At 53.6% G+C, this 13,471-nt stretch overlaps 1 protein-coding gene across 1 annotated transcript in view; it reads left to right on the forward strand.

The window, feature by feature from the left end:
* NCOR2 (nuclear receptor corepressor 2) overlaps window positions 1-13,471 on the forward strand; it is a 258,054-nt gene that overhangs the window by 114,712 nt on the left and 129,871 nt on the right. Inside the window, exon 5 of the mRNA XM_082491424.1 lies at window positions 8,615-8,794. Within this exon, the coding sequence (XP_082347550.1) occupies window positions 8,615-8,794 (180 nt within the window). The remainder of the gene's footprint in view (window positions 1-8,614; window positions 8,795-13,471) is intronic.

The following is a 13,471-nucleotide window of genomic DNA, read 5'->3' on the forward strand; positions in this document are numbered from 1 at the left end:
TGGTTGGTGTGCTGGAAAGACGTGGACCTTGCTTACTGCATGTGGCAGTTGAAAGAGGAATGGGTGGTGTTACAATAAATAGATAAATAAGTAAAATGGTGGGAGGCCAAAAGTCGCAAAGGCCCGGAGTCAGTGTTACGTTCCCCTGGGGTTTGTCGGGTTGGGTGACGGGGTGCTTCCCGGGCTGCCTGGAGGAGGTTTGGGGGTTGTCACCCACTGCCTGCACCCCCAGACAGGGGACCCTCCTGCCTAAAAAAATGCCCCAATGGGGAGAAGACATAGAATTGTTTAGGTTGGAAAAGACCTTTAAGATCATCAAGTCCAACCCTTAACCTAGCACTGCCCAGTCCACCACTAAACCACGTTCCTCAGCACCACGTCTACACGTCTCTTAATGCAAAGGGTGACAGTCATGTGGGGAAACTTGTCACCACGTCCCACGTTTCTGTGGAAGTCCATGGCAATTATTCAGGAGTTCCTATGAAAGCTGCCCGCCATCGACCGGTTCCAGGGAAGGTGAGGGTGGTTTGAGCCCTGGTGACCGGCGGCTTTGCCGGCCGGCGCTGTGATGAGCTCCCCCATTACCTTCAAAATCTGGTTCTGCGAAGCTGGGAGGTGCTGACCCTGCCGCCCTGGCCGAGTGCCACATTGGGCAATTAAAAATTTGCCTCCTTGCCTTCATGCTTAATGTAATCAGAGGTGTTTTTCAGAGTTTGCTCCTTTTCAAGAGACATCAAACAAGCACTCGCCCCCCTGCTGTTTTGTTTGCGCGCCTCCTGAGCGTTGCGGTGAGTTCAGGGCTGTCCCCTCCTTTTGGCCTGCATAAACCCGAGCAAGGTCTTAGTCGCTCAGGTTGCGGTTTTGAATCATAGAATGGTTTAGGTTGGAAGGGACCTTGAAGATCATTGAGTTCCACCCCCCTGCCGTGGGCAGGGACACCTCCCACCAGCCCAGGTTGCTCCAAGCCCCGTCCAACCTGGCCTTGAACACCTCCGGGGATGGGGCAGCCACAGCTTCTCTGGGCAACCTGCGCCAGGGGCCCACCGCCCTCACAGTGAAAGCTTTCTTCCCAATATCTAATCTAAATCTCCCCTCTTCCAGTTTGAAGCCATTTGTTGTGGTTCCCGGTGATAGGCCAAGAGGTAATGGGCACAAACTTGAACATAGGAAGTTCCATCTAAACATGAGGAGGAACTTCTTTCCTTCGAGGGCGGCAGAGCCCTGGCACAGGCTGCCCAGAGAGGGGGGGGAGTCTCCCACTCTGGAGCCATTCCAAACCCGCCTGGACGTGTCTTGTGCCACTGCTGGAGGTGCCCCTGCTCTGGCGGGGGGTGGGACTGCATGATCTCCAGGGGTCCCTTCCAACCCTGACCAGTCTGGGATTCCCCCTCGTCTTATCACTCCATGCCCTTGTAAAAAGTCCTTCCCCAGCTCTCCTGGAGCCCCTTTAGGGACTGGAAGGCTGCAATAAGGTCTCCCCGGAGCCTTCTCTTCTCCGGGCTGAACCACCCCAACTCTCTCGGCCTGTTCTCATGGGAGAGGTGCTCCCGCCCTCGCAGCATCGATGTTGTTCTCAGCAGTGCATCGCTGGGGGCAATGGCAGCGCAGGTGAGATGATGCTCTGAGCGGTGGCTGCTGGATGCCCAAATTATTAAAAGAATATTAAAGTTGCAAATGGAGGACTGGAAGGTCTCGCTGTGCTGCACGCTATCCCAGCAACCTTATTTGCTGAAGACAAAGCTGATTTTTTTTTTTTATTATTTTTATCTTTTTTAAGTAAATCTGTGGCTTTATGGGAAGGCCTATGAAATTCCTTTCCCCCGTCATCCGGCTTATTTGTCCTCCCCCTTATTTGCTGAAAGCATCGGAACCCCATCCGTTCGGTGCCCAGGACAAACCCCATCTCATGCCGAGCAGGTCCTTTAACTTCATCCTTATCGTTTGGTGGGTGGTCTTGGCCTCTACCTGTTCCCCAAACCACAGCCTCTGCAGTTATTCACGGCTCTTTTAGGGCACTTACTGCTGCTGTTGGCCGGAGCGCTCCACTCATGCCAATAAGGTCCATCCAGCCCTTTCCTTTCCTTTGTAGGAGTACGGGCAGAGTGCGCCACCTGACCTGGAGCTCCCCAGGACCCCACTCCACTCGCCCGCTCGGTTCCAAGGAATTTCCTCTGTGCAGGCACCAAAATGAGATTTTTCTTAATAGTTTTTTGACTTGGATGCTTTTTCAGAGTTAACAAAAGGTGAATGGTTGGCACAGAGCAGTCTTGCCAGATGTATCAACTGCGCCAAAGATGCTCAAAGAAAAGGTTCCCAGAATCACTCTGAACGTTGCAGAAAGGCATATTTTCCTCTAAACTTGTTCTTGGAAGCGGCAGAGTTGTTTTGGCTGAAATTTACTATTTAGAAAAAAAAAAAAAAAGCCTAAAAATGCCTGAAGCAAATATTCATCATGGAAAATTTCAGTCCAGACAGTTAATGTTTTAATAAACTCAGGGTCAGCTGAAAATCCAGCGATGCAGGGGAGGAAGGCAATCCTTAATGAGAGGTGGAGCGATTAGCTCCTCTTTGTAATGAGTAGATGGGTAGGTGAGAATTCATCACTCCGGCGAAGTCAGGAGGGAACGTACGCGTTCAATGCAATTATTATCCACTAATGGGGAAACTCAAGAAGGTAATGAAAGGCACAACATCCATTTGTCGGTATAATGCCTTAGGCTTCGGTGGGAGTTTGCCTAACTAAGGTTTTCCAGATTTGACCCGTTATTCCAGGCTGCCTCCCGAGTCCGTAAGCTGCGTTTGCTGCCGCTTCCGCAATACCCCGCGACGGTGGGGTGCGGAGGCGGCATCTGTAAGGACAGCACTGTGGAACGGCTTTTTTGAGCTCAAGCAAGTTTTGCAAGACCAGATACCAGGTTTTGGTTAGTGCGTTGAACTGCAACGCTCGCTGGCGAGGTTTTACCACCCTCCTAAATCTGCTGGTGGGGGGGTGGGGAGGGAGGGTCAGCATTTGGTACTGGTTTTGCAATTAAATTGCTTCAAGCTGTTGAAACATCGGGGAAGTTTTTTGACCTACTTTTCGTGCAAGCTCAGAAATTGTTGGGATGTTTTCTGCCCTGGCTGTGTGGAATTCAGCTGGATTACAGGGGAAAGGAATTTCGTAGGCCTTCTCATAAAGTCACAGATTTATTTTAAAAAAAAAAAAAAAAATCAGCTTTGTCTTCAGACAGCTCCTTAGTCTCCAGCTTCACGAATTCCCGTGAGAGCACGTACCGGGCTGCGTGCAGTGAAAGAGATCCCTGTTTTTGCTCATCCCCGCTGCCTGCACGTGCCGTGGAGCGTGGGGACGGAGGAGGGAGACGGGTGATGCCGTGGTCCCACGCGTGGCATCCCTCGGGCGCACGGGTTAGCCTCGCGCTGGAGCGCCCGAGCGCTCGTGGCTGGTGAAGCACCGTGGCTGCTCCCCGCAGTCTCTCTGCAGGCACCACCACGCGCATCTCCATCCCGCTTCGGCAGCCCTTGGAGCGGCTGCCCAGCCGAGGGCCGGCAGTATTTAAGAATTAAAAGCCCGTTTGAAGGGTTGGGCTGCTGAAAGAGCCATTAGCGCAGCAGATGGTCACGAACAAAAGAATTGCAATAACTCGATGTACTTTTCACCGCTCGGGCTCTCTGACTTTGTGCTGGCGCGTCTCCCTGGGGAAACGAGACGTTAGTTTTCAGCCCCGTGGACTTTCCCCCCCCACCGTCAGTGCTGTCGTCTCAGGGCTGCCGATTCGCCAGAAGGCGTAGGATGCTTTTCCGATTTAAAAAAAAAAAAAAAAATCCTTTGGCCTGTATTTGGCCCATTTAAGAATTTTATATGTGTGTTTTTACCTTACAACCCGATGGATGGAGGTGTGGGGTGGTGGCTCTGCTGCTCGGTTTTCGTCGCAGGGTGTGTGGGAAAGCCCCGGGGCTCTGCGTCTCTGGGGTGTGCGGTGCCGCTCGGCCGTGGGCTCCTGGACAGGGGGGGACAAGCTGCCGTCTCTGCCGTGTAGCACAGCCTCCCACGGACGGGGTTTTGGGGGTGGCGTTAGATGGTGGAGTCCAGCGATGTTCACTGGCTCTGTGCTGCCGGGAGAGGTGGCAGTGATGGGGGCATCCTTGCAGGCAGGCCACCCCCATCGCAAACCCATCCTCATCACAAGCCCACCCTCTGCTCATGGTTTTTTTTGGGTTTGTTTTTTTTTTTTGGGGGGGTGGGGGGGAGAGGGGTGGAGTGGGGTAATTAATTTGAGCACAATTTGAGCAGCCCCAGCCCATCCTGCCTGCTTTGGCAATCTTCTCCAGCCCGCCAGGACGCGAGATGTGCGAGTGGGCAGGAATTGGAGATAACACCTCTTAATCCCCCCCCGAGCTCCAGCAGAAAGCGTTGCTGCCGGCTGGTAATTAGAAAGCGAACAGACTGTGGCAGAGGTGACGTCGGCATCCCCGAGTCTCCGTCCTGGGCTTGCGGGAACATCACTAATGATCAGGTTTAGAAAGGCAGAGAGGGACCAGGAGGTACCGAAGACGGTATGTAGGGCACGCACCGTGGTGCCGTGCGTGAGATCCTGAGGGTCGTCCCAAGCAAGCGGCTCTGGTCACTTAGTGTGCACCAGTGCCCCGCGGCCTCCGACTGGGGGCACGGAGGGTGGGAAGCTCCACCAGTGTAGTCTTGAAGAGGCGTCTGGTGCGGTCAGGGGATCAGAAAGGTCAAAATGGATTTTGCCTTGAGAGTTTGGGGCAGATGGAGCACAGCTACCGCTCTGCCATCTCCTGAGGGTGGGAAGCAGCCAAGAAAAATTACCCTTTGTGGAGGCTGGGCTGCATCCAGCCGTAGGTGCTGGGCTGACATGTGGCACGGACACCCTTCTCCATCCCACCAGCTCCCGCGAGCTTCCTGGGAGCGTTGCAGGGTGGGTCAGTAATGCAAACTAAGGAGGCGGCCATGGTCTGGTGCAGGTTTCGGCACGTCCTGGGACCAGGGTTGGGGTTCCCACCATCTTTTCTCTTGTGGACCCGGTTGCTGGTGTGCCTGAAGGCATGGACATCAGATTTACCCAGAGGCTTCCTTGCTTTTCAAGGCATCAACGAGCAGTTGGCTTATCCTTTTCCTTTCTCCTTTTTCTCCCGTGTTTTTAACGCCGCTACCTAATAGCGCGTAGCAGCGTAGCAGGCTTGCTCGGTTCGTGTTATCTGTGTTAGGAATAAAAGGCGTAGAGGCAGCCCACCCCCAAAGCCTGGCCTTGCTCTTTGATAGACTCCTCGGTGATAATTGTTTTCATCAGCGCCAGCATCTCCTCTTGCTGCGGGAAGGTTTCCGCAGCCTCTGCCCCCCGCTCGCCCACCCTTGTTATCATACAAATCACATAATAATAAGGGCAGGGATAAACAGGAACTACAGTAGCTGTTAGCCCTGTATAAAAACAAATCACATGGAAACAGTATAATTACTGAGAAAATATCAACTTGAGTAATGCAGTAATTGTTTTCTTCCCTCCAGCAGATTTATTCCAGCTCTCCCGGCTCATGCTGGTTTCGAAGTCTGTGACTTCACGTTAATAAGAAGAATTTTACGTTTCGCACTGCACTCGTTCAGAGCCCGGGTACCATACGCGCTGAAGCGGAGGAATATATTTTGAGCGCCTTCTTGAGAGTGTTAGGAAACAGAGCACCAGTTAAAATATCTCTAGCCATTAGATTCCTCCCCAGGCTCTGGGTGAACTCTGGTCCTTGCAAACCTCTTCTCAACTCAATTTTGTGATTTAGAAGAAGGGCCTCTTCGTGCCCTGTGTAAACGCGGGAGCTCTGCGTTTTGGAATTCACCAGTGCGCAGGCAAGATATGTTTTTTCGCCTTCAGTTTTTTTTTTTCCTTCCTCTTGCTGCTTGTTGTTTCCTTTATTTAGAGTGAGCTTGTAAAATGACGGTGACCAGCTATTTGAGGTTTAGGGGCATCGCCTCTCTCTATTGCGGTAATCATCTCCTAATACCAGATGATGGCGGGGTTTGTGCTGTGACTTGCAGCTGTTCCCCTTACTCAGCTTCGCTGCTGTTTTGCTTCAGCTTCTGCAAGGTGAAATGATGAAAAGTACGAGAAGCCAGGTTTGCAAAGGGTCTTACACCAAGCAGGAGTTTAAAGACGCCCTGTCTTGAATATTGCCAGACGTGAGAGTACCTTTTGTTTCACGTGCGCAGAGAGAAGTCTTTCCCTCCTGCATTTTTTCCAGGAATGTGGCTTTCCTTTAGAAGAACCTACCAACCTACAAGCCACTGCCACTTCCCTTTCCCATGCTTTAATCTGAACGACATTTTACGAGCACCTAATTTATCTTTTTGTGGTTGTTCTGCTCCTCTTGCCTTGGAAAAAAACCCAAAACCTCCCCAGTTGTGGAGAAGAGAAAGCCTTCCCGCTGCAGCGGGCTGACCGGTTTTGGTGTCTAATCCCGGCAAGGTAAAACAAAACCGGAATCTGCTCTTTGGGATTCTCCAGAAACCTTTGATGTTCTTCTAGTTTCTCTTCTGAACTGATGCTGGAAACAACCAGCACGGCCTTCTGATGTGTCTGTGCTCTCAGGGCTGGGTGAGCCCCGCGCGGGACTGGAGGGAGTGCTGTCAGGATGCTCCTTTGCTCTCTGTCCCTTGATGGCAGCAGTGAGAAGCACGTTGATGCCTCCAGGCTGCACCCAGCAGCCGTTGGTTCCTCCCTGGCTAGCTCGATGTCTTCTTCGGCTACAACAGGGTTTAGCAGGGGGGAGGAGGAAAAAGGTGCTGGTGAAGGATGCTGGTGTCCTGGGACAGGGCCGCTTTGTTGGGAAACGTTCTCTTTTGCCTCCGCTTCTTCCAGCTTTGCTGTGGATGACATTGCCCATCCCTTACGGAGGGGAATAGAGCCGAGCTGGTCTCGGCACAGCCCCACCAGGCAGGGGCTGCCTTCAAAGCCAGGTCCCCTGCGGTTGCGCCGGGCTGTGGGTGCAGCCTGCCCAGGAGGGACCTCACTGTGCTTCATCCCCACCAGCAGCCACCCTGTATGGTTCTGCTTCCCCATAAGCAGATGCTGTTGAGATGCTGAGCGGTGCCAAGGTGGCATCTGCACTCTCGCCGCGTTTGGTGTGAGCCGCTCTCCTGGTTTGAGGTAGAACAGAACTAATGGCCGATGAACAACCCCGGGCCATCATCCATGTGCCGTGGTAGACAGAGGAGCACAAAGAGGTCCACACCATCACAGCACCGCTGAGCTCCATCGTGTCACCCTTGCCCTTGCAGGAGGACCAGCCCAGGAGAGGGTCGGTGGGTAGCCCTGGCCGCTCACCCGGTGGCCATGCGTCAGCATGGAGGGGAGGACGCTCAGCACCAGTTGGTGCAGAACAATGCCGGCTTTGTCCGCGGGCGTGGGGCTGCTGTGATGAAGGTAGCCAAGCTGTGTGAACTTCTTCGCTTGTTCGCCTCCCCCCTTCCCTCCCCTGCCCAGCAGCTGCAGCGTGCTGCCTGCCCGGCTGGCAGCGGTTTACGGTTACAAACCAAGCCGCAGCTCCTCATCCTGCCCCCTCCAGGAAAAGAAACCCATCCACTCGCTAAGCAAATGAATAGATAAACTTTTAATTAAGGTGTTGGGTGGCTGCCAGAGAGCAGCATCCTGGGCCAGGGTAGGCTGTTGGTGTGCTGTGATCCCCATCTGTGTGGCCCGTGGCTGTTAAACAGCTGCTTTCTCCCAGGTGCGTTCATCAGTGGCAGGCAAACTCATCCGGGCACGCAACTTGTGTCTGCGGGAGGTGGGCTCCTTCGTTTGGAGCAGGGGAGGTGAAGGGTGGTGTGCAGGTGAGGCGTCGTGACTCCGGGATGCTTGTGGGGTACCGGCTCGTTGGGTGCAGTGAAGTTGTTTCATTGCTGGAGGAGAAGGTGAATGTGTCGATGTGTTTTCCCTCTGCCCTCTGGAATTTGCAAAAAGCTGATTTTCATCAGTTCGCTCTGTTGTTATCTCAGCTGACCTCGCCTGTCTTTCTCTCCGTTTCTGGATGCATGCATTTGACATCCAACACTCGGGGCTCCCTGGGAATTTAACAAGAGATCGAGGAGGACCTCCATGAAGGAGATGGGAGTCTTTTTCCCTCCCAGGGGCTGCCCTCGTAGCCCTTTTGTCGTTCAGTGTGATTAATGCCACTCTTCTCTTCAGCACAGCCGTGGCTGTGTCAGAGGAGGACATGTCCCTCGTTTTTGTGGGGAAGATGTAGCCTTGAGCTGGCTGCTGAGATGTGAAAGGACAGTGCTGCTGGGAGCTCCTGAATATGGATGGGTTTATTGATCCTGTAGGAATGTGGGTAGAACTGAAGGTGGTGGGAGCCTCTGAGGCTTTGGCAGGAGGAAGAGCTGCTGTCGTGTCCCTGGGAGACTAACCTGGTGCTCTCTGGAGATGCTGGAGGTTGCAGAGCACTGCGGTGATGTGATCTGGCAGCAGGTACTGCTTAGTCTAGCAGGTTTTTTGAGGGGTCTGAATGTCTCAGAGGGCTGGGAACGGGCCAGGGAGCTGTGGGAGGATGAGAGAAGGATCAAAAGTCTCCTGGGAAAGAGCTGACCTGGTTGTTTTATGGTTCCCAGGATCGTGGCCTGCCTGGCAAACTGGAGCCCGTGTCGCCCGTGAGCCCCGCTCACCCCGACACGGAGCTGGACCTGCTGCCGGCCCGGCTGTCGAAGGAGGAGCTCATTCAGAACATGGACCGCGTGGACCGCGAGATCACCATGGTGGAGCAGCAGATCTCCAAGCTGAAGAAGAAGCAGGTAAGAGGCGTCCTCGCTTCTGCGTGCTGCCTTATGCCCCATCTTTGCCCATGCGCATCCGCAGAGGGGAAGTGGCAGTGCCAGTGCCACCAGGATGGTCTGTGTCCATGCTCCCTGTCATGACATGGGGTGGTTGCTGCTGTGCCAGCAGTCTGGAGCTGGTAGTTGCGAGATGAGGGAGCTTTGGAAACCCAAATTGTGGGCTCTTTTGAAATGTCAGAGTATCTTAAAGGGAGAAAAATCTGTGCTCGGTGACTTGCCCGTGGTCATGCAAGCAGTCAGGGGCAGAGCTGGAAACGCAGCCCGGGTTGCCCGAGTCATCCGTACAGCCCAGCGTTAGCACAAGGTCTCTTCTTTTTCCTTTCCAGCAATTGCTTCTCCCCAGTGCTGTTGCTGCCGCTGTTGTAGTACTGGGCTGTTGAAAACATTGCCACGATGTCCTTACGGCTCTTCCTGTGCATCCAGCCCCCTTCTCCGGGGCTTTCCAGCTCTGCAGCCACGAGCGGCATCTGGTCCAACTCTGGTCAGGGCTGTGCCTGAGCCAGGGATTTGAATATGATCTTCTCGGTTAGTGCTTTCCGCCTGCACAAGAGCACTCCCCAGCAGAAGGATCGCCCGCTGGATGTTGCCATGTATACAATTACCATAAACCCATTAAGAGATTAATATGACAAAACCTTGGGGGACGTCTGTGAAAAAACCCACAGACTTAAAGGCTTTCACTTCCTAAAGCAAATCACTTCTCTCTGCCTCTCTCTTACCAGTTGTTTTATTTCCTTTGATTGGGGCCAGTTTCTAAACTCCTTGACAGCTGCTAATCCCAAACTGCCTGAGAGGAGCGACCCCTCCTGAGGGGTGTGCAGCAGGAATTTGGGAATGGAGCAAAACCTCTACTTGGACTGTTGGATGGGACCGGTGCTCCTCGAGGATGAGCACGGGGTTGACCTTCCTCCCCAGCAGATCTATATTTTTCCCGTACCAGATACTATCCCTTTTCTTTCCTGCGAGACAAAGTAGGATGTTTTGGTTGTGTTTTCAAACAATATGGTTTAATTCATGCAAAGGACCTTTTTGTGTGTGTGTGTGTGTGTATGTTGCTTTTTATCTGCAGAGGTATCGGAGTGCTTAGGGAGAGGGAACCAAGAAGGGACAGAAGCAGCTGTGCTGGGGCTGCGAGGAAGCAGCCCTGTGTGCTGGCTCGCGGGGGCCAAAGGAACATCTGGAGCAATGGAAACCACAGAGGTTCCTCTTGTTGGGTTTGGTGGGAGCTGGGTGAAGCCAGCCCTTCCCCTCTCCCTCCTTAGGAAGCTCAGACGAAATGTTGGTGTCCTCTCACACCTGGCAGTCTGGCTGCTGGTCCATGTTTTTAACTCCCGTTTGCGGAAGGAGGTGCAAACTATGGTCGTTTCCCACTCTGGAGAGGGGCTGCCAGAGCGGGATGAGTCCCCGACACGGCACTGAAGGTCCCGCTTGCGGCAGGTGGGAGGACTGACAACTGCCCATCCACTGCCTGGCTTTTTTCAGAGATGCTGAGGAGCTCCTATTGAAGCTGACGGGAGCAGCATATGCTCCTTGCCGTTAAAATCAAGCTGTCCTTCCGTAAGGAAATGGGGTTTTTTATTGTTGGCTGCTTGGTTGCTTTATTTCTTCCCTCTGAACACATTTTACGATTCTTCCTCCCCACAAAAATGCTCTGCTGAGTGGGGAAGAAGGTGAAAGTGGCTGTTGGCAGTAAAAGCATCCCCTCCCCTCTTTTTTTTTTTTTTTTTTGGCACATGGTGGCAAAGTCATTTGGTAGCAAATCCCCCCCCCCCGCCCCAACGTGGCCTCCTTTCCCCTCCGGCAGGATCCTTCCCCAGTCTGGTTCTCTGGCAGAGCTGGCGCATCTGGGAGGAAGCATTTTTTGGGGGGGATGTCCTGTCTGAGATGCTCCGGGAACGTTTTGTCCATCTGTGCGTCTGAGCTGTCAGCGCAGGGGAAAGACGAGCGAGGGAAAGCAATCAACCTGAAATAGATACCGCTCCTGCAGGAACGGGCAACGGAGCAGGGGAGAAATTGTACGCAGCCGGAATATCCTGATGCTTTTCCCCTCTGTCTTTGGGAGGCCTTCTCAGGGTAATTAAATCCATTTGTATGGAAAGGCTGTGCAAGAAGAACCCCAACCAACCCCAATCCACCATCTCTCTTTTTTTCAGTTGTTCCAGAAATGGGGAGGAAGGCTTTGCCTGGGCTTTGCGAGAAGCCAACGTCTTCAGCAAGCCGAGAAACCTTCCCCAAATCCTGCGCACCTCTGGCAGGAGGCCACCTCCATCAGCCATCCCCCGCTCATTCATGCGCCATATGCGCTTAAATCTCTTGCTGAGTCCTCTCTCCCCCTCTTCCTGACAGGGAAGGATAATCCTTATGCATTTATTCCTGGCAGCGGTACCGGAGATCTGAAGGAGAAAGAAACTGCCGGGCTGTTCTCCGCAGCGATGCCTGAGCCTCCCCGGGCGCCGAGCTTGGCGAAGGGCTCTCCGGGAGTACAACACTCCCACCTGGTGATGGAGGTGGAGCTGGCTGGGTGGAAGAGCTCCAGGGTTTCCCCTTCCATCTATATCCTCTCTCGGTTTTCCTCTGTTCTCCCCTCAGCTCTTTGAAAGTGGTTTTCAGAGATGCCCTGTGGCTGGAAGCCCTCTCCTCTCCCCCCGGGGCAGGTGAAGCATGGTGGTACCCGGGTGATGGCTGCCTCACGCGAGGCAGGGTGGCAGCTGGGGGCGTGTGTAACGACCTTGACTTCGTCAGGCAGGTCCCTTCAGCACGGGGGCTGGTATGTGCGGGGATGGGGTCTTCCTGAAATGTCACCCACCTTCCTGCCAGCGCTGCGGGCTTCGGTGGCCCCTCCGCAGCGTGTGGTCCAGCCAAAGGGACTCTTACCTGGAGAGGGCACCTCCTCCACTTGGAAATGGGTTGGCCTGTGGATGCTGTAGGAGCCGGGGATATGGTTAACGGTGGCATCTTGCATCCCTTCAACACTGCTGCGCTGGCTTTCATTTGGGGAGAGGAGGGGACTCTCAGGCAGCCGCCGCTGGGAGTGGGGAGGGGGAGAGAGCGTGGAGCCGTCAAGACTCATCTCTCATCCCGCTTCTCTGCCTGTAAAGGTCACGGTCCCAGCCTAGCTTTTGTGGCAGACCTTTAAGAAATCCATTTTGGCCGTGTCTGGGAACCCTGACCTATTTTGCTTTGCCATTTCCCACAGCTCCCAGGGGTGGCTGTCGCGCGCTCAACCTGCTGTGGTCAGGTGTGCTGCCTGCAGACCCTGCCCACATCCTTACCTCTGGCATCTGGCCCTTTAATACCCGGACAGTGTTACGCCACAGAGAGTAGAGTTTAATTCTCTACTGTATTTCAGCTATAATTAGATTTGTACTTTTTCTTTTAACGAGCTGCTTTTAATGAGCCTCCACTTACTGGCAAACTTTCATTTCCTGATACACCATCAAATCCTCTCGTCTGAAATCACTTACAACACACCCGACCGCTTTGCAGAATTTTTGTGGCTTTCCAGAACAATGTAGCCAAGTTTCTGAATTTTTTTTTTTTTTAACCCAAATATTTTCCCCAAGAGAAGTAGAGGATCTCACTGATGCCTTTTGTGGCTCGCTCTTTGGAGTTTTTGGAGTTTGTCACGTGGGAGCGAGGGGGTGCCATGGAGCGCCTTGGCTGATGTGAGGATGCCGACAAGAGCAGGCAGGTGCCTGGGAGCGCTGCTTGTGTGCTGGGGCTGGTGCTGAGAACTGCTTTGCAGCCTGTGGTTTCAGCTGTGGCTTCTCGACGGGCCCTCATCCCCTTTGCAAGGCGCTGTGATTTGGGCCACCAGAGAAAGCCATGGTTGAGAAGAGAAGGGAGCTTTGGGGCTGTTGTATGTGTGGTTGGAGCATTCCATGTGTGCCGCTGGAGCGCAGCTCTTTGCGGGCAGGAAGGGATGGATCCCCGTGGAGCCGGGAAAAGGTTCACCCCCTTCTAGGGTGCAGACTGTCCAAGCTGGCCATTTCCTGGCCATCCTCACGCATGGCTGCAGTAACCCCTAGTTCAAGACCCAGAGATGGGCACGCTGATGCCAACATGCGGAGCCCAGGCTGTCCTGCCTCTGCCAGAGCCTGCTCCCTGGCCGGGATGGTGCTCAGCCATCTGCCTGGCGATGGTGGCTTTTTTTTGTCTATATCTCAGTGTTCCCCATGCTGCTGCTTTTCCCTGTATGGGCAAAGATGTCTGCCTGTGGGGAGGTGGAGCATGAGTCGGAGTCCACAGCACGGGGTTGCTTCATCCATTGAAAAACATTTAATTTAAGGGGCGTGAGTTTTCCCAGCCGAGCCGGTAGACCTATCTGGGTGCTTAAGTGTTTTCTGGGACTGCATCCTACAGCCCTACTGTTGCTAAAGGTGTCGTCAGCAGGAGCAGAGATGATCTGAAGGAGGAATAGGTGCCCACCTTCTTCTCGGACCACCAGACACCACTGTCTCTGGGACGAGGGTGGTGCAGTCGCCTCTGGTGCAAGCCAATTGCCTAAGTGCATTTTCTTCCCAGAGACTGGCTCTATTTTCCCCTTCCTTCAACAGGGGATGTTTTAGCTGCAGGAAAAAAAAAATACAAAGATTTGGAGATTCAGAGCCGAGCAGTGAAAAAATCATAGGCGTA

The sequence above is a fragment of the Vanellus vanellus genome, assembly GCF_965231255.1.
Source record: "Vanellus vanellus genome assembly, chromosome: 16".
Taxonomy (NCBI): domain Eukaryota; kingdom Metazoa; phylum Chordata; class Aves; order Charadriiformes; family Charadriidae; genus Vanellus; species Vanellus vanellus.